The sequence below is a fragment of the Heterocephalus glaber genome, unplaced genomic scaffold, assembly GCF_053883595.1.
Source record: "Heterocephalus glaber isolate CG9 unplaced genomic scaffold, H.glaber_assembly_v1.0 deba00000676, whole genome shotgun sequence".
In the NCBI taxonomy this organism is placed as follows: domain Eukaryota; kingdom Metazoa; phylum Chordata; class Mammalia; order Rodentia; family Bathyergidae; genus Heterocephalus; species Heterocephalus glaber.
The window spans coordinates 7,993,474-8,013,779 of NW_028258156.1; the positions used below are offsets into that span (position 1 = coordinate 7,993,474).

At 38.3% G+C, this 20,306-nt stretch overlaps 1 protein-coding gene across 2 annotated transcripts in view; it reads left to right on the forward strand.

Moving 5' to 3' along the window:
* Positions 1–15,217, forward strand: part of LOC147829244 (uncharacterized) — a 266,493-nt gene extending 251,276 nt beyond the window's left edge. For both annotated transcript variants that reach the window (XM_087206436.1, XM_087206435.1), the window contains 3 exons: positions 6,999–7,057; positions 7,212–7,277; positions 7,388–15,217. In XM_087206436.1, coding sequence (XP_087062562.1) covers positions 6,999–7,057; positions 7,212–7,277; positions 7,388–7,557 — 295 coding nt within the window. In that variant the 3' untranslated portion in view covers positions 7,558–15,217. The remainder of the gene's footprint in view (positions 1–6,998; positions 7,058–7,211; positions 7,278–7,387) is intronic.
* The last annotated feature ends 5,089 nt before the right edge of the window (positions 15,218–20,306 follow it).

Sequence of the window (20,306 nt, forward strand, 5' to 3'; positions counted from 1 at the left end):
CTCAGTGAGTCTGTCATTGGTGTAGAGGAAAGCTATTGAGTTTTGTGTGTTGACCTTGTAACCAGCTACTTGACTGAATGTGGTTATTAAGTCTAGAAGACTTTTGGTGGAGTTCTTCGTGTCTTCTACATAGAGTATCATGTCATCTGCAAATAATGACAATTTGATTTCTTCATTACCTATCTTTATTCCTTTTATTTCTTTCTCTTGTCTAATTGCTGTGGCTAATGTTTCCAGAACTATATTGAACAAGAGTGGTGATAGTGGACATCCTTGTCTTGTTCCTGATTTGAGTGTGAAGGATTTCAGTTTTTGACCATTTAGTATGATATTGGCTGTTGGTTTTTGATAGATGGCTTCTATCAGTTTGAGGTAGAGACCATCTATTCCAATTTTTTGTAGGGTTTTTATCATAAATGCATGTTGGATTTTGTCAAATGCTTTTTCTGTGTCTATGGAGATAATCATATGGTTTTTGTCCTTGGCTCTATTGATATAGTGTATTACATTAATTGATTTTAGTATATTGAACCATCCCTGCATCGCTGGGATGAATCCCACTTGATCAGGGTGTATGATCTTCTTGATGATCTTCTGCATTCTGTTTGCCAGTATCTTATTAAGGATTTTTGCATCTATGTTCATTAGTGAGACTGGCCTATAGTTCTCTTTTTCGGTTGGGTCTTTCTCTGCTTTGGGGATCAAGGTGATGCTTGCTTTCAGGAATGACTTTGGGAGTATTGCTTCCCTTTCAATTTCATTGAAGAGTTTAAACAGTAGTGGCAGCAGTTCCTCTCTAAATGTCTTGTAGAATTCAGCAGTGAAGCTATCAGGGCCCGGGCTTTTCTTAGTTGATAAGTTTTTAATTACATTTTCAATTTCATTGGTTGATATTGGGTTGTTCAGAATTTTTAGGTCTTCTTCATTCAACTTTGGTAATTCATATGTATCTAGGAATCTGTCCATTTCTTCTGTGTTGTCCATCTTATTGGTGTATAGGTTCTGGAAGTAGGTATTGATGATCCTCTGGATTTCTGCTTGGTCTGTTGTCATTTCACCCTTTTCATTCCTAATTGCATGGATTTGGGCCTTTTCTTTCCTTTTTCTGACAAGGTTGGCTAAAGGTTTGTCAATTTTGTTGATTCTTTCAAAGAACCAACTCTTGGCTTCATTGATTTTTTTGTATCGTTCTCTTAGTCTCCATTGCATTGATTTCTCCTCTGATCTTTATAATTTCCTCCCTTGTATGAGCTTTGGGGTTGTCCTACTTTTCTTTTTCTAGAAGCTTGAGCTTCAGCATCAGGTTGTTTAATTGGACTCGTTCTGTTTTCCTAATATGCGTATTCACTGCTATGAATTTCCCTCATAAGACTGCTTTCATTGTGTCCCATAGATTCCGATATGTTGTATTGTCATTGTCATTTAATTGAAGGAACTGTCTGATTTCTTCTTTAATTTCCTCTGTGACCCATTGGTTATTCAGAAGTGTGTTGTTCAGTTTCCACATGTTTATGAAATTTTTGGGGTTTCTTTTGCTATGGATCTCCAATTTCATTGCACTATGGTCTGATAATACACAGGGGATAACTTCAATTCCTTTACACTTACTTAAACATGTTCTATGTGTGAGTATGTGGTCTATTTTGGAGAATGACCCATGTGCAGCTGAGAAGAATGTGTATTCTGATTTTGTGGGGTGGAAGACTCTGTAAGTATCTGTTAAGTTCCTTTGTTCAAGAGTTCGATTGAGTTCTAGTATTTCATTACTTATTTTTAGTCTAGTTGATCTTTCTATTTGTGATGGTGTGGTGTTGAAGTCCCCCACTACAATTGTATTAGTGCATATATGACTTTTCAAGTCCATTAGTATTTGTTTTATATAGTTGGGTGCACTAGTGTTTGGTGCATAGATATTTATGATTGTCATCTCTTCCTCTTGGATTCTTCCCTTTACAAGGATGTAGTGTCCTTCTTTGTCTCTCTTAATCAGTGTTGGTTTGAAATCTACTTGATCTGCAAAGAGGATAGCTACTCCTACTTTTTTTCGGGTTCCTGTCACATGCAGTATTGTTTTCCACCCTTTAACTTTCAGTCTATGAGTTTCCTTTTGAATGAAGTGTGTTTCTTGTATGCAGCATATTGTTGGATTTTGCTTCTTGACCCATTCTGCCAGTCTATTTCTTTTGATTGGTGAATTAAGACCATTAACGTTGATGGTTATAACTGAAATGTATTGACTTGTCATTGCCATGACTTTTTCTTTTTGTTGGGTTCTCCCCCTTTACATTTAATTTCTTGTCATGCCAGATGGATTCATTTTGCTTTGCTTCCTGGGGTTGTGATCCTCAATGTCTGTTCCTAGGATATTGTGTAAAATTCTTTGGAGTGCTGGTTTGGTATTCACGAAGTTCCTAAGTGCTCTTTGTCATGAAAGTATCTTATTTCTCCATCCATTTTGAAAGATAGCTGTGCAGGGTACATCAATCTGGGTTGGAGGCTGTTTTCTTTTAGGGCTTGGAATATGTCACTCCAAGCTCTTCTTGCCTTGTTGGTTTGTGTTGAGAAGTCTGCTGTGATTCTGATGGGCTTTCCTTTGTATGTGATTTGTTTCTTTTCTCTGACTGCTTGGAGAACTTTGTTCTTCTGTTGTGTTTCCGTAATTTTAACAATTATATGCCTATGTGTAGATTTTTTTTTGATCAAGGCTATTTGGAGTCCTATATGCCTCACTTATCTGTATGTCAAGCTCTTTTCCCCTGCTTGGGAAGTTTTCTGCCATTATTTCTGTGCAGAGATTTTTTTATGTCATCTCCACTCTCTCCTGTGTCTTCATTGAGCCCAATCCGTCTTATGTTATTCTTCTTTGCATCATCCAGCAGCTGCTGGATTGATTTCTCTTGTTCCCTTATAATTTTGAAGCAATTTTTCTTTTCCTGGTCACTCATTGCAATCTTATCTTCTCTATCTGAAATTCTATCCTCACATTGGCTCATTCTGCTGTGTAGACTTTCAGTGGAGTTTTTCATGTCCTGGAAATCTATTTGCATCTGTTTTATGGATTCCATTTGTTTCTTATGTTGGGATTCCATCATGTTCCTGAGCTCCTGTCTAGATTTATTAATCATGTCTTGCACTAGGGGCACAATTTCTCCTGTTATCTGAGAAATTATTTCTGATTTCATTTTTTCCAGATCCCCTTTTGTTGCCAGTTCAGTGGGTCCAGGTGGTTGAGTATCAGAGTGTTCCATCTCATTTCCCTTTGGGGTTGCTGTAGGTGATCTGGAAGTCTGGTTTTGAGACTTATTTATGTGTTTTCTCATTTTGACTGGGGCGGGGTGCTGTTGTCACCTGCACGGATTACCTCCTCTGAGCTGGGTGAGGTGGGACAGGGGCCGGGAGCAGCGGTAGGGATAGTGACCCAAAAGCCCTTTCCTGTGGGCTGGGAGCAGCCGGAGAGATGGTGGCTGGGAAACCCCTTCCTCTGGACCAGGAGCAGTGGGATGGTGGCTCAGAAGCCCTTCCCTCTGGGCCGGGAGCAGTGGGAGGGATGGTGGCCCCAAAGCCCCTTCCTCTGGCCCAGGAGCAGCAGGACAGAAGGTGGCCCAAAAGCCCTTTCCTCTGGGCTGGGAGCAGCAGGAGGGATGGTGGCCAGGAAGCCCCTTCCTCTGGACCAGGAGCAGTGAGACGACGGCTCAGAAGCCCCTACCTCTGGGCCAGGAACAGTGGAACTCAGTACCTTGGTCTGTTGGTCTGGTGTCCTCTGCATCTTTGTAGTGTGGAATCAGGTGGCTGCCTGTCTGCAGCGGGGTGATTCGGTGTCTTTCGCATGACTCAGGACCTCGGTAGGGTGTACACAGACCTGCCTGTCTGCAGCAGGCTGAATCGGCGTGTGTTCCGCGCGACTGGGGACCTTGGTAGGGTCAGGATCACCATTATTAAATTGGAAAATTGACCCTTCTCTATAAACCAAAATAGTTTTAACTGAAAAAATACTCTTTGCAGATGCTGCATTGCTTAGTAAACTCAAGAGAAAATGCAGCTAACTGAAATCTATTCTCAATTCTTATGTTTTCATATTGAATTATTTCAGTCCAAATAACTTCAACAAGGTATCTCTTTTCTTCTCATTCAGAGCAGTTTTATTCAACAAGCATTTTACAAAGCAAACTTGTCAAATATTTTTGTTCATCATGATTCTTTTTAATGCTTCACCAAAGTTAAAATGCTGTAAAATTGCAGACCTTTTTAATTATATTCCATTTTAGTACAGAATATAAATTGATCCAATTAAAAATAGGAGCTTCGGCAAGAGATTTTTTTCCCATAAGCCAAAGTATTACATACCCCTGAGGACCCACGGCTTAGTTTATTTCCTCCCTTGGTTTGATAGAGACAATTCCAATGAGTCCCTATATGAGCTTGTTATAGATAATTATAATTCATAAAAAGATTCACAACTTGAAATTTTTAAAATAATTATTCCAATACATTTTCATTAAGATGCAGCCAACATGTGAGGAATTATTCTAAAATAATTCAAGAGTATTGTAGAATATGTAAGTGTTACAAAGAGGTTATTCAAAGATTCATACATTTATAAAATCTGATTGTTAATAGGCAACTCAGAAAGAAAATGTACTTTGCCAGGCTGAAGTTTTGCTGTTATTGTTAGTATGTGGGCTTTGTTTGTTTTGTTTTGTTTTGCTTTGTTTGTTTTGAGGGGGATATTTAATGTACACTCTGTCGCAAGAATTTTGTACTTTAGTTACTTTGCTTTTTTAGGAATATTTGTAATATTTTGACAATGACAATTTCCTTTAGTGACGTATCAGAGTGGTTTGGACACATTTATGAATTATGTGCTCTATAACCATTTCCAAGTACATTCTGCTCTGTCTTTTCTTAATTTAGTAAGAACACTATTTTTCCATTTCCATGAGCCTGTGCTACCTCCCAAATTTGTGTTCCTATTATTACCTCAAAACACAGCTTATATTTTGTTTAATTTTTATTTTTATTAGTACATTTTTATTTTCCGATGATCCTTGGGGAGTTGTTACATGTACACAGCACATCTTAATTCTCTTGTCATCCCCTTTTCCTCCTCACCCTCCTGCCTCCCTTCTCTTTTGCAAAAGAGGTATCTGCTGTTTCCTATTATTTTTTATTTTTCTCTTCAGTTATTTATATTTTGAGTTTCTTATACAAGTGAAATCATGTGATATTTAAGCTTGTGTGTCTGGTTTATTTCACTTAATATTACAGTCTCAAGGTACATCCCTTTTTCTACAAATGACTCAAATTTGCCATTTTTTATGGCAGAATATTGCTCCATGGTATATAAATACCACATTTTTTATTCATTCATCTGTTGATGGACATATAAACCACTTCCAAGATATAGCTATTGTGAGTTGTGCTGCTATAAACAAGAGTATACATGTATCATTTAATAGGATATCTTTAATTCTTTCCAAAGATATGTAGAAGAGGAATAACTGGATCAAATGGAATTTATATTTTTAGTTTTTTGAGGACTCTCCATAATGATTTCCACAGTGGTTGTACCAGTATACATTCCCATCAACAATGTAGAAGGGTTACTTTTTCCTCTGAAGCCTCACTAGCATTTATAATTATTTGATTTCCTGATGGCAGCCATTCTTTCAAGTATTGTTTTAACTTGCATTTCTCTAATAGGCCCAATAACATACACTGGAGGAAAGATAGCCTCTTTAACAAATGGTGCCGAGAAAACTGGCTGTCCACATGCAGAAGATTGAGTATAGTCTCATGTCTCTCACCATGTACTAAACTAAAATAAAAATGGATCAAAGATCTAAATGTTAAGCAGAAACACTTAATCTGATAGAAGATAAAAAGGTAAAATTCTTGAAGACATAGGTATAGGCAAGAACTTTCTGAAAAGAACCCCAAGTGGCACAAGAAATAGCATCATGAATCAACAAACGGGACCATATCAGATTAAAAAACTTCTGCACACCAAAGGAAACAACCAACAAAGTGAAGAGACAACCTACAGAATGGGAAAATATTTTATCAGCTATTCCTCAGACAGAGCACTTACATCTAGAATATATAAAGAACTAAAAAAAATTATACCTCCCAAAATAAAAGACCCAATCAAAAAATGGGCAGGCAAATTGAATAGACACTTCTCAGAAGTACAAATTGCCAATAAATACATGAAGAAACGTTTAACATCTCTGGCCACTAGAAAAATGCAAATTAAAACATCTTATCTTTAATGTTGAACTTGTAAACTGAATTCATAGCAGCATTCTTACCAATGTCAGATGATTTTCCTGAGAATAAACTTACAAAAGTTTTACTTTGATTTCATGAATTGTTTTGAAGAAGATGAAACAAACCATCATTGAAATTAACCAATGTCTCATTTCAAATATCTGAGGACTCTAACATAAAAAAGGCCTCTTCTTTTGCTAATGGGGCAACATGTATACAGCTATCAGTTCACTTTTTGTATGTGCAGAACTGGAATAAAAATAGACAAAATTAATTTAGAAGAGTTGTTATTTGATAATTGGCAGCTGCACAAGTGAATTCTTGTTTGTGACCACAGCCTCCTTAAAACCATCTAATGTTTGAAGCAAAGATTGGCTTGTCTTCCTATTTGTACCTGGTTTTCATGTGGTCACTGATATCACCAGGACCCTTCGTGGTGGATCATAAGTGCCAGCAAACATTTTATACAAGCTATGTGTTCCTTGGCTTTTTGTTACATAGAAATTCAGGACTTAGTTTTTAAATATGCAGATTTCTTGTTTTATTCAATTGCTCCTGAAAATATTTGTTGCCAAATTTTAAAAAGATACCAAGTAGTAAAGATGTAATTTTATTCTATATTGTAAATGAAAAACGGTACAGCAAGAGTATTCATTTTATTCATTGTATACTGTATTAAAGGGCTGGTCAGTCTGTAAATCCCATTTATTTTACATAGATGCTTGTTATAGTTTTTGTCTAGATGTTCCCCGCAAGAACCTCAAGTGCTTAGAAGTGGAGCCTTTGGAAGGTGATTGGATTATGGGGACCACATAGCTGACTCACTGTTAGAAGGTGGGTTCAGGGTCGGAAGAGGTGGGTCACTGTGGATCTGACACTGAATCTTCCTTCGCAACTCCTGCCTTGGTTCTCTCTCTACTTCCTATCTGCCACATCACGAGTAGCTCTCCTTGGCCATGCCCCTCTGCCACACTGCCCTGTCTTGGAGCCTGCAGACTATGGACCAAAAGGTGAGCTAAAATAAACCTCTCCTTTTTCACGTTGTATATGTCTGAAATTTGGTCCCAGAAGTGAAGGAAGTAACCAAGACAACACCTTTACCTTTACCTCTAATTTCCAGACTACACTGACCAGGGCCTTGGTGACTTTGTGCATCCTTCAGACCACTACCTCAGACCATGGCCAGGACTCAACTGGCTGGCACACCAGATGGCCAGAAAGAACAGCAGTATGGAACCCACCTCCCACCATCTTCTAGGATCAGAAGTTACAGATATTTCATCTTATTAGCAGCAAGTCCTTAAATGGGTGATATTATTTATCACATGTTCCGGTGTTCATGTAGAAAAGCTCAATAAAAGGACAAATTATTGCTGGTTATCTTTCAGAGTTGAGCATATGTTCAAGTGAGAGCCTTGTTTATTGCCTAATGATCTTGCATATTTGCAGACAATTCCAGTAGGAGCTGGAAAGCACAATGTGGACATCTACCAAATTTACTCCAACTTACTTTAATGCAGTCATCACCAGCAGTATTTTCTAGAAAAGTGAAATATCTAAGACAAATGGTAAAACTGCATGGGATGCCGAGCACAAACAATCTTGGAAGTGTTTAGGAGAAGCAAGGTATAGGAGCTCACTGGCTATGAGAGCAGTAAGCACATCATCACACACGCACCCAATAGCAAGGGAAAAAAGATCAGGGAAGTTTTTAGGATAGGGAATACCTGCACAGAACCAGAGGATTATCAAATAATGTTAAAAGCTTCTACACAGCAAAAGAAACAATCCACAAAATGAAGAGGCAACTTGAAAAACATGCATCTGATGAAGAATTAATATCCAAAATATAGGGAACACTTACTTATACCTCAACAACAAATGAACAAATAACCTGATCTAAAGTGGGCAGAGGAGCTGAATAGACATTTTCTAAAGAAGACATGCAAATGACCAACGGGTAAATGAAAAAAGTGCTCCACTTCATTACTCAGGGAAATTTAAATTAAAACCACAATGAGATAACATCCCACACCAGTTACAATGGGTATCGTAAAAAAAAAACAAGTGTTGGCAAAGATACGGAGGAAAAAGAACTCTTGTGCACTGAGTAGGAATGTAAATTAGTACAGCCATTATGGAAAAGAGTATATATATTTCACAAAATTATAAATAGAACTACCATATGATCCAACTCTCACACTTCTGGCTATATATCCAAAGCAAATAAAATCAGTATGTTAAAGAGATGGTTGCATTTCCATGTACACTGTAGGATTATTCACAATAACCAAGACAGGGAAGCAACTTATGTGTTCCTCAATGGATAAATGGATGAAAAGAATGTAGTGTATACATACAGTGGAAACCAGTTAGCCTTAAGAAAGAAGAAAATCATGTAATATATGATAATGTGGATGGACCTGGAGGACAGTGAAATAAGAAGGACAAATACCATATGTTCTCACATATACTGTATGAAGAATATAAAGTAGTCAGCCTCATAGAAACAAAATTGATTGGTGGTTACCACAGGGTTGGGGGATGAAGAGATATTAGTTAAAGGCATTAGCAGGGTTTCAGTTATGTCCTCTGAATAAGTTCCAGAGACCTATGGTACAGCATAGTCCCTATAGGTAATAATATATACTAAAACGGTTGCTAAAGAGTAGATCTCATGTTAACTGTTTTTATCATACACAAAAATAACAGAGTGGGAGAAAACCTTTTTTGGAAGTGATAGATATTTTTCATTTGTTTGTTTGTTTTTGGTACCGGGGATTGAACTTGGGACCTTGTGCTTGCCAGGCAGGCAGCAGAACCACTGAGCTAAATCCCCAGCCCTGGAAGTGATAGATATGTTGATGGCATAGATTGTGGTATTGTTTCAAGGATATATACTTATCTCCAAACTCACCAAGTTCTATACATTAAATGTGTATACTGTTTTGTATGTCAATCATATCTCAAAAAAGTAGGTTTTCTTAAGTATAAAAAGCAGCTTTAAAAGTTGCTCTATGTAAGCCTTTTATTTATCTAATTCAATTCTAATAAAAACCCTATGCATGGATAATACTACTCTCATTTTTTACATTGTAGAAAACCAGTGTTTAGAGAGGCTAAGGAATTTAACTAGGCATGGTTAAATAATCCATAATCCTGGTACTCTGAGAGGCGAAGGCAAGAGGATTGCAAGTTTGAGCCTATCCTGGCAACCTAAGTGATTTAGCAAGACCTTTTCTCAAAATAAAAAATAAAAGGGACTAGGGTTGTAGAGGGCCTAGGTTCGGTCCCCAGTACTGGCAAAAAAAAAAAAAAAAAAAAAAATGGCTAAGGAATTTGCCTGAGGTTATCCACTTTGGAGTTGGTGAGGCTGGAATTCAAACAAGGCTCATGGCCATTCCAAGCAAGTTCACAGAACTCTGCTCTGCCCATGTATCATGAGAGATGATGAGCTTACAGGCAAAACCAGGGGTGGATCTAATGAAGGATGTTACTGGAGGTAAATGGTGACCAGTCTAACTTCAACCTAGTCCTAAGACTTGCAGAGCAGCTACACCACACCTGCTGCTCTCCATGAAGTCCTCTCAGGTAAGAGCAGCCTGCACTCACCTCTCTCCCTGTCTCTCAACCCATCTTGCTTTTTGTTTACAGATGAGTTTTAGATGTGGCTAAATTAAGTGCAGTTTACTCAGTACTGTCTTCTATAGGTTTCTTACTATCCTGCAGGTGTGCATTTGCTCTATACAGCAAAACTTCAAGCTTTAAGGTAAAAAATAATATTACTGTAGATTTCCTATGAGCCCTCACTTGGTGTTGAGCATATAGGAAACATTTAGAAAAAGGATTTATTTATACAAGGAGGGATGTCAATAAATGGCTTTTGGATTGGACTTGATTTTTCTAATAATGCATCTTAAATGTTTTAATATAGGATTTGACTTTCAACCTGCTTTAATTTTCCTTTTTGACATTCATGAGCTTTGGGTTGTCCTCCCAAATCTGCTTTTTGGTTTGTTTATACCTGGTTCTTTCATTTTAGCTGCTTGACTTTGCCTTATGCTTCCCCTTCCTGCCTTTTCTCCTGCTACATCTGAGTAACAGGTTCATTTTCTCCCAGACATTCAAGGTTGAGTAGGTCTAGATGGACAGGCAGATAGTTCTTCTTTAATACTTCATTGACCATTCCCATTGGTGTGTTACCTGATTTTAATCTCAGTTGATGGAAATTCATTGGTTTGGGCCCATCTAGCCACATCTTCATGGGACTAGAATTCTGGAACTATGTTGTGGTCCATGGCAACTGCTAGCTTTGTGTGCATATTTAAATGAATTCAATATAAAATTCAGTTCCTCAGTTACCTAGTTATATTTTAGGGCCTCAATAGCTCCACGTGGCTTATGGCTGCCTAACTGGATGGCACAACTTTGAAAGTTTTGCATCATGGCCGAAAGTTCTATAGGAACAAGGCAGATGATTTGGGGTAACAGTATGGGATAAATTAATAAACTCCAGGGCAAAACTGAGCAGTACATGAAGTTTTGATAAATGACTCTTATTTTGGCTTATTTACTATTCAATGTAATATTAGAAAAATTCCTAAGGATAAAATTACTTTGTTGGACTTATATAATCATTTACCTAAGAATCTGTTACTTCCAACAAATCTGTGACCTCTTCCAGAATGGGAAACTCCTGCACTTATAGTTATGTCTGACATAAAAAGGGCTCAAAATATACATAGATGCTTAGAAACCTCATTTAATTTTCTTTATTACTAGCTATAGCTATTAATATTATAAATTATATTCTGAGATTTACCAATTTTTTTCTTCTTACTATTATTGACGTGTTTTCTGAGAATACAAAAGGAAGAAAAAGTTCTAGAATAACATATAAATACATTTGAATGAAAATATGACAAATCTATGATGGGGGATATGGAAGGAAAAGCCCCTTAACTAACTGTGGATCCATGGAGACTTTACTTTGACTTTTGTGTGGAATTGATCAGAGCCTGTACAGGGCATTGTGACTTTTGGTGGTCCCAGGTGTGCTGTCTCAGCACAAGGAAGGTGGTGCAGACTGATGGAAAGTCAGCTTCCTATCCCTTTCCTCTCTCTGGAAGGGCTCTGTGCCAGAGCCCTGGAATGCTTATCTGAGTCCTGCAGATCTTTGAAATGAGGTCATCCAGGAAGTTGAATCCCGTTGACACAATTATCTCTGCATCCTTGGCCTTCATTCTCATGGAGAATGACTGGTGACCTTGTGGTGCTTCCTACATGGTTAAAACAGCTGTTTTGAGGCAGATGCCAAATGCAGGTCCCTCTGTAGATGCACACATCCTTCCCCAGCTGTCAGGACAGGACCAGTGGAAGGAGGTGTGCTACACTCCCACCCACACCCACACCCCATAAAGCTGCAGAGGAAGTGAGAAGAGAACTTTGTCCATGGTAGGAAATCAATCCCTGTCTCTGTCTCTGTCTCTGTCTCTGTCTCTCTCTGTCTCTCTCTCTCTCTCTGTCTCTGTCTTTCTCTTTGTCTCTCTGTCTCTCTCTCTGTCTCTCTCTCTCTCACACACACACACACACACATGCACGCACGCGCACACACTTCATATGCATGCACATTTATCATGACACAACCCAGAAGTTTTTCCTCTTCACTTCACCTTAGTTGACAACTGGGTATACCAGTTCCAAGGGCCCATTCTTTCTTGAAGAGGTGGGGGTGTCTGACTTTTTGGAATGGGATTTCTCCATAGCTCTAAGTTCATCTTTTCACATCTTTTAATATACTCTTCTTAACTGTATGTATGCACCTTGCAATGTGTTTTGTCCAACAGGAATTCTGTGTAGCAAGCTCAGATACTCCAGTTTGTGCCCCTTTTACCACACAGATCTCCCTTCCCCAAAACTGTTTTGCCCAAACCTGTCTTTGTGCTTCTGTGAGCAAAAAAAATAATCTTTCCATGGAGTTACAAATAGTCATAATGTAGAGGAAGAAGAGGGGTTGCTGATAATGAGAGGAATGCTGTGACCATTGAAGAAGTCTGGTCAAACCCCCAGGAAACTTTTGAAGTTTGCATTACTTGTGGAATATGTTATTTGAGTCCTGTTTCATTCTGAGATTTCCTGCCTATTTATTTTCTCTAGCCATATCTGTCTTCCATTTTCCAGTTGACTGTTGGCATGTACTACAAGCAGTCAGGCAGCATTTCTTGGAAGGAATATCGGGTCTGAAAGCTTTAGCGACTTTCTCTGTGAGGCTGTGTTCACAAAGCAGTTGGAAGTCTCTTGCTCTTGGGAAATGATTCTGGGAGACAAGACACATAAGACTCTCGTTGCAAGTATTTATAAAAATATTGTTCACATATCTAATCTGTGGCAGAATAACAAGCTAGACCAGTGAACTATTAGAAACCAATGAAGGGAAGGTTTCTTGTTTCCCATGGGTTAGTTAGGGAAGCAGGCAGGAGGTAACAGTAAGCAACAGTGGGCATTGACTGGTTTTGACTGCCATCATGTCCACTCACCCTTCTTGGTAATATGTCCCCAGTTTTCATTCAGGTATTGTAAAATCAAGGTCCAGGAGGAAAGCAGTGGACACAATCACAGAGGTTGGTGAAGCGGCTAATTACAGAGGTGTGGGTAGGATGATCACTATCTCAGTCCATTCAAACTACTATAGCAAAATAATATAAATGAAGTGGCTTATAAACAACAAAATGTATTTCTCACTGCTCTGGAGGTTGGAAGTCTAAGATTAAGGCACCAGAAAGTTCAGTGTCTAGTGAAGGCCAACTTTCTCACAGACCACCATCTTCTCACTCTAACCTCACATGTCAGAAGAGCAAGAGGTCTCTCTTGGGCCCCTTTTACAGGGACAGTAATCCCAGCCATGAGGGCTCTGAAGAGAGCTGACTCTGGAGAGGCTTGGGGACACCCGTTAGGAGGTATCCCTCTAGAACAACACAGCCACAGTTAGAACGACAGCAAGACTTCCTCTGATCCCCTGTAAGTGTTCCCATGATCAAATCCAACTAAAGACAGAATAAGAGAACTGGGTGATGCAATCTGAAGAGTTGGCCTCTTTGGGCACAGAGCAGTACAGAACAGAGGAGAAGGGCCAATAGAGCACAGGTATCACATCTCCTCTACCAGCCTGTGTACTCTGGGAGAGGATGACCCACTCTGAAGCACAGCAGGAAGTTCTAATTAACCACTTATCAGCAATGTTTCATCTCCCTGGCTTGGTTCAGAACACATGACCCAATTCAGGACAATGAGTCAAGAGGACAGTTTTTCTAGAGGCATTTGCTAAAGACTCCTGAGCTACTGGAAGTAGCATATTTTTTTTCTTCCTACAAGATGTAAATGAGGAAACACACAATCATTAAACCTGCTTCCAGCCATTTTGCAAACACAAAAGGAGACAGCTTTAGGATGAAGCAATCATGCCTAAAGGGGAAAAAAACATATCTTTGGTGTCATCATTGGGCCCCAGAAGGTCATCTTATCACTGTAGCTTTTCATTACTGTGCCAATACTGTCTTTTTAATATTTATCAATATTATCAAGTGGAAATTCTCACTTGCAACCAAAAGCTTCTTAATACACCCACCAGGTTGGGCTTGGAACCAAGAAACATTTCCTCATTCCATGCACCCCAGAAGTTGGAGAACCATAGGGTGAGATAAGCTAAAGTTTGATAGGAATTATTGAGATGCCAATGATAGGGAGACTTAATAACAAGGTCAAATCTAAAATGCCTGAGAGGAGTTAGAGGCTGGAATCATAGTACCAAAGGTTCCACTTCTGCTACAGACAAGATTGGAGAAAATGTGAGTCAAGAGCAAATAAAGAAGGCGGAGTCATAGCAGTATCTATCTGATAGGCTAGGAAGGCCTTAGGCAGGTTGAGAAGACTGTTCTGAATGAGGTAATCACACATTCTGCAAACAGCAGGAAACCACTGTCTCCATGTTTCTTGAGAACAGTGAGCCACACACCAGGTTCTCAGCATCATCCATCATGGCTCAGGAGAGGAAGTCTCCAGGCTCTGCCCCTGGATTCAATCACAACCAAGCCAGCCCCAGGGCAGAGTGAAGAGATTGAGGCAAGCACGTCCCTCTGAGCATTTGACTAATGTTGAGGATACCAAGGTCCGGGATACCAAGGTCCAGTGATACCAGATATTCTCCAATAACTTATTCTGTTAAGAATTTTCATAAACCCTCTATTTGATCATAAAATTAAAGTTGCTCTCCTGGCAGTGCCGATGGTAATGGGGAAGAGAATGGTAATAATACTAGTTATGTTTATGGAACACTTAACAGATGTCTGATACTAAGCCAAGCAGTTTATGTGTACCAATTTTCTTTGTCTTAAGCACATCCTAAGAAAAAATCATTTCTTCCAACAGGCAAGTAAGGGAAATGAGAAGTCTCACCAGTTGAATTTTAAGTGTGAAGAAGGGTTTTAGTCCTTTGGTTCATCCACTTTCTTTTAAAAACTGAAACATTGTATACATTCAAAAGAATACGTATAGGGCTGGGGATTTAGCTCAGTGGTTCTTCTGCCTGCTTCGAAAGCGCAAGGTTCCAAGTTCGATCCCCGGTACCAAAACAAATAAATAAATAAAAATTTTAAAAAAGAATAGGTATATATTATAGCAAATAATATAATGAACAGTCATGGATCCATAACCAGTTCAAGAAGTGGAATACAGCTGGGTGCAGTGGCACATGGCTATAATCCCAGCACACAAGGAGACTGAGGCAAGCAGGCTGCAAGTTTGAGGTTGGCTTGGGCAACTTAGTGAGACACTCTCTCAAAACTTAAAGGGTTTTTTAAAAGTTCCTTTTGATAATCTGATAGGTTTAAACATGATATTTCTCTGATTTATGATTCCTTTGTAAAACAAATGGCTCTATAAGATTTTCTGATATTAAAATAACCTTGGTCATATGTAAATCACTTTGAATATATGTTGATTTGGTTTGCAAATATTGTTGGGTTGTTGCATTTATATTCATGAATGAGATTTTCTATCATTTTTTATACAAGTCTTTCCTAATTTTGATACATTATCTTTATGAAATTGTTTGGAATGTTCCATCTTTCCTACTTATTCTTCCTCATCTCTTAAGAGTTTGTTTGATTCTTGAATATTCATTTAAAAACTAGGGCTGGGGATTTAGCTCAGTGGTGCTGCCACCTGCCTCGCAAGTGCAAGGTCCTGAGTTTGATCCCCGGTACCAACCCCCCACCCCCCAAAAAAACCTTATTAATGCTTTCATTGTGGGAAGATAAAACACAAAACCACTGAGTGAATTTATTTTAAGGTTATAAGAATAGTCAAGTTTATTCTCAAACAGGTTCAACACAGTTACACTTTTTTGGAACCTATCAATTTTTTTCAAAACTTCTTGGCAGGACATTTGTCCTGGATAATGGGGTATGCCACTCAAATATTCCCCTTGCACCCCGGGTCAGAAGCACCTGTTCCTGCTGGTGCCTGGAAAAACTAGCAGCTGACAGCTCTTACCAAATCCCTCTATGGGGATGGCTTGTGGCTGCCTTTGTAAGACTGGGCCACCTCTGTTACATCATGTGTCTAAGCCATTCCCACATCTTGCTTGGCTTGTTGTCTTCTACTTCTGTCCTCCACACAGCATGCAGAGTGAGCCTTCAAATCTTGACTCATACCCAATGTCTTTCCACTTTTTGAGAGTAAATTCCAAGTTACTGAATGGGCCACAGGATCTTTGAAGGTGTGACCCCTACTGTTTCTGAGATCCTGTCTTCTACATTGTTTGGCTCATTCTGCTCCAGACACCTCCCTGCTCCTCTGGAAGCAGGTTTAGGGGTGCTTTTTTTTGGTACTGGGGATCAAACTTAGGACCTTGCACTTTCGAGGCAGGCGCAAGCACCACTGAGCTAAATCCCCAGCCCAGGTTTAAGGGCTTTTGCACTTGTCTCCTAAATACCTGCATGGTACTCTCCTTCACTTCTTTAAGGTCTTGCTTAAATGTTACATTATCAGTCTTTCCTTCACCAAACCGTATAAAATTCCACCCTGCCCAGTCACTTACTCACCTAATGTAATCTTCCTTATTTATTTTTCCTCTTGGCATCACCATTGCTTGACATTTCTTTTTGGTTTGTGAGTTATCTGTCTTCCACTATTAGAATATAAGCTCCCTCAAGGTTGGAGTTACATGTTTTGCTCACAGCTTTATCTCCAATGTCTAGAATACAGTCTGGCACATAGTAAGAGTTCAATAAATATTTAATGAATGGATGGATGGATGACTAAATGAATGAATGCAGGTTGACTTGAAGTTAAAAATGCTCAGGGGAACCTATTTTCTCATTTACCTATATTGCTGGCTCTGCCTTTGTCTGGTAGTGTGATGCTCCCATTCACTGTTGTTATTTATCCTTTCTTTTTTTCCCCCCTTAAATTCTTTTATTGGTACATTTTAGGTATACAATACGTTTACATTTATCATTGGGTGCTTGTACCTGTACATGATGTATCTTGGTTCTTAATTTTTCTGTGTGCCCTTCACACCCTCCAAACTTCCCTATTTACATAGACTTCATTTCCATTTTTTTTCTTTTCTCATAATTTTTCCTTTCCCTTCTTTCCTTTCTCCTTCCCCTCCCACCATCCCTACCTCTTTGGACATTTTCTTCCTATTTCAAATTATCAATTATTCATTTTAATCATTTTAATCCTTATTTACACTTTCAATTTCTCACACTAGAGAAACTATTCGGTATTTACATATATATGTCCTATTTATTTCACTTAAGAGTATGGCCTCAGTGTGCATCCACTAAGGTATAAATGTCTCTAATTTCTCATTTTTGATGGCTGAGTAGTACTCCATTTTATAAAAAAACCACATCTTCTTTATCCAGTTTCCAGTTGATGGGCACTTGGACTCTTTCTAAGCTTTAACTATTACAAACTGTGCTGCTATAAACGTGGGTGCACATATATTGCTGTGGTATGATTCTTTTAATTCTTTTGTGAAGTTCCCCAGCAGGGGAATAGCTGGGTCAAATGAGACCTCAAAGACTAGTTCTTTGAGGTATCTCCATACTGATTTCCACAGTGGTTGCACCAGTCTGCACTCCCACCAACAGTGGAGAAGGTTTTCTTTCTCCACACACCTCTGCCGGCATTTGTTATTTGTTGATTTCTTGATAGCATCCATTCTTTCTGGAGTGAGGTGGAATCTCAGTGTTGTTTTCATCTGCATCTCTCGAATGACCAGTGATGTTGAACATTTTTTCATATATTTATTTGCTGCTTTTAGTTCTTTGTCTGAGAAATGTCTGTTCATTTCAGATGTCCATTTTTGAATTGGGTCTTTGAATTTGGGGGTCTGATTTTTTTCAGTTCTTTATATATTCTAGGTAGTAGTCCTTTGTCTAAGGTACAGCTGCTAAAATTTTTTTCCCAGATTGTAGGTTGTCTCTTAGCTCTGTTGGTGTTTCCCTTGCAGTGCAGAAACTTTTTAATAAGACAAGATCCCAGTTGTTGATTCTTTGTGCTAGTTCCGGTGCTACTGAGGTTTTGTTCATAAAGTCTTTTCCTATGCCAATGTCTTCAAGAGTTCTATCTAACTTATCTTCCAGCGAGTTTAGTGTTTCTGTTTTAATATTTAGATCTTTAATCCACTTTGATCTTAGTTTAGTGCATGGTGATAGATATGGGTCTAGTTTTAATCTTTGGTGGGTTGAAATCCAGTTTTTCCAAAACCATTTATTAAATAGGTTATCTTTCCTCCAATAGGGGTGGTTGGCTCCTTTGTCAAAGATGAGGTGGCCAAGCATGTCTGAAGTTGTTTCTGAATCTTCTAATCTATTCCACTGATCCTCAGGTCTGTTCTCTTGCCAGTACCATGCTGTTTTTATCACAACAGCTTTGTAGTGTAGTTTCAAGTTGGAGATTGTGATACCTCCTGCCTTGTTTCTGTTGCTTCGAATTACTTTTGCTATTCTAGGTCTCTTCTGGTTCCAAATGAAATTTTGGATTGTTTTCTCTAGTTCTGTGAAGTATATTGTTCGAATTTTAATCAGCATTGCATTAAGTCTATATAGTAGTTTTGTAAGTATGACCATTTTCACTATAGTTATTCTTCCTACCCAGGAGCATGGGATGTCTTTCCATTTTCTTATATCCTCTTCGATCTCTTTTTTCAAGTGCTGTAGTTTTCAGTATAGAGGTCTTTTGCTTCCTTTGTTAGATTGATTCCTAGATATTTCATTTTTTTGGATGCTATTGTAAAAGGAATTGTTTCCCTAATTTCTCTCTCAGTGTGTCTGCTATTTGTGTATAAGAAGGCTGTTGTTTTTGAGTGTTGACCTTGTATCCAGCTACTCTACTGAATCTGTCAATTAAGTGTAGAAGTCTTTTGGTGGAGTTTTTTGGGGCTTCTATGTATAGTATCATATTGTTAGCAAATAATGACAGTTTAACTTCTTCCTTTCCTATTTTTATTCCTTTTAAATTTCTTTCTCATTTCTAATTGCCGTGGCTAATGTTTCCAGAACTATATTGAACAGGAGTGGTGATAGTGGGCATCTTTGTCTTGTTCCTGATTTTAGTGTGAACGTTTTCAGTTTTGGGCCATTTAGTATGATGTTGACTGTTGGTTTTTCATAGATAGCCTTAATCAGGTTGAGATAAAGACCTTCTCTGCCAATTTTCTGTAGTGTTTTTATCATGAATGGGTGTTGGATTTTGTCAAATGCCTTTTCTGCATCTATTGAGATGATCAAATTGTTTTTGTCCTTAATTCTGTTAATATAGTGTATTACATTTATTGATTTACATATGTTGAACCATCCTTGCATCCCTGGGATAAATCCGACTTGGTCAGGGTGTATGATCTTCTTGATGACACTCTGTATTCTGTTTGCCAGTATCTTGTTGAGGATTTTTGCATCTATGTTCATTAGGGAGATTGGCCTGAAGTTCTCTTTTTGTGTTGGGTCTTTCCCTGGTTTTGGAATCAAAGTAACACTTGCTTCCAGGAATGAATTTGGAAGCCTTGCTTCTCTTTCACTTTCCTTGATGAGTTTAAAGAGGAATGGCTATAGTTCTTCTTTAAATGTCTTGTAGAATTCAGCAGTGAAACCATCAGGACCTGGGCTTTTCTTGTTGTTAAATTTTTTATTACATTTTCTATTTCACTCATTGTAATTGGGGTGTTTAGAATTTCTATATCTTCTTCATTTAACTTTGGCAATTTGTATGTATCTAGGAATCTGTCCATTTCTTCTGTGTTTTCCATTTTTTTAGAGTACAGGTTCTCAAAGTAGGTATTGATGATGCTCTGGATTTCTGTTGGATCTGTTGTGACTTCACCTTTTTCATTCTTACTTGCATGGATTTGAGCCTTTTCTTCCCTATTTTTGATAAAGTTAGCTAAAGGTTTTTTGATTTTATTTATTCTTTAGAAAAACCAACTCTTTGATTCATTGATTTTTTTGTATCTTTCTCAGTCTCCATTGCAATGATTTCTGCTCTGATCTTTAAAATGTCCTCTCTTGTATGAGCTTTGGATTTCTTACGCTCTTCTTTTTGTAGGACCTTGAGGTTCTGCATTAGGTTATTTATTTGCATTCTCTCTGTTTTCCTAATATGGGCATTCACTGCTATGAATTTCCAACATATAACTGCTCTCATTGTGTCCCATAGATTCCTGTATGTTGTACTGGCATTATCGTTTACTTGTAGAAACTATTTAATTTCTTCTTTAATTTCCTCTGTGACCTATTGGTTGTTCAGGAGGGTGTTTTTCAGTTTCCATGTGTTTGTGGGGGTTTTGCTGTTTCTTATGTTATTGATCTCCAATTTTATTGCACTATGGTCTGATAATATATAGGGGGTAACTTTAATTATTTTACATTTAGTTAGACATGTTCCATGACCTAGCATGTGGTCTGTTCTGGAGAATGACCCATGTGCAGCCGAAAAGAATGTGTATTCTGTTTTTGTGGGATTGGAACACTCTG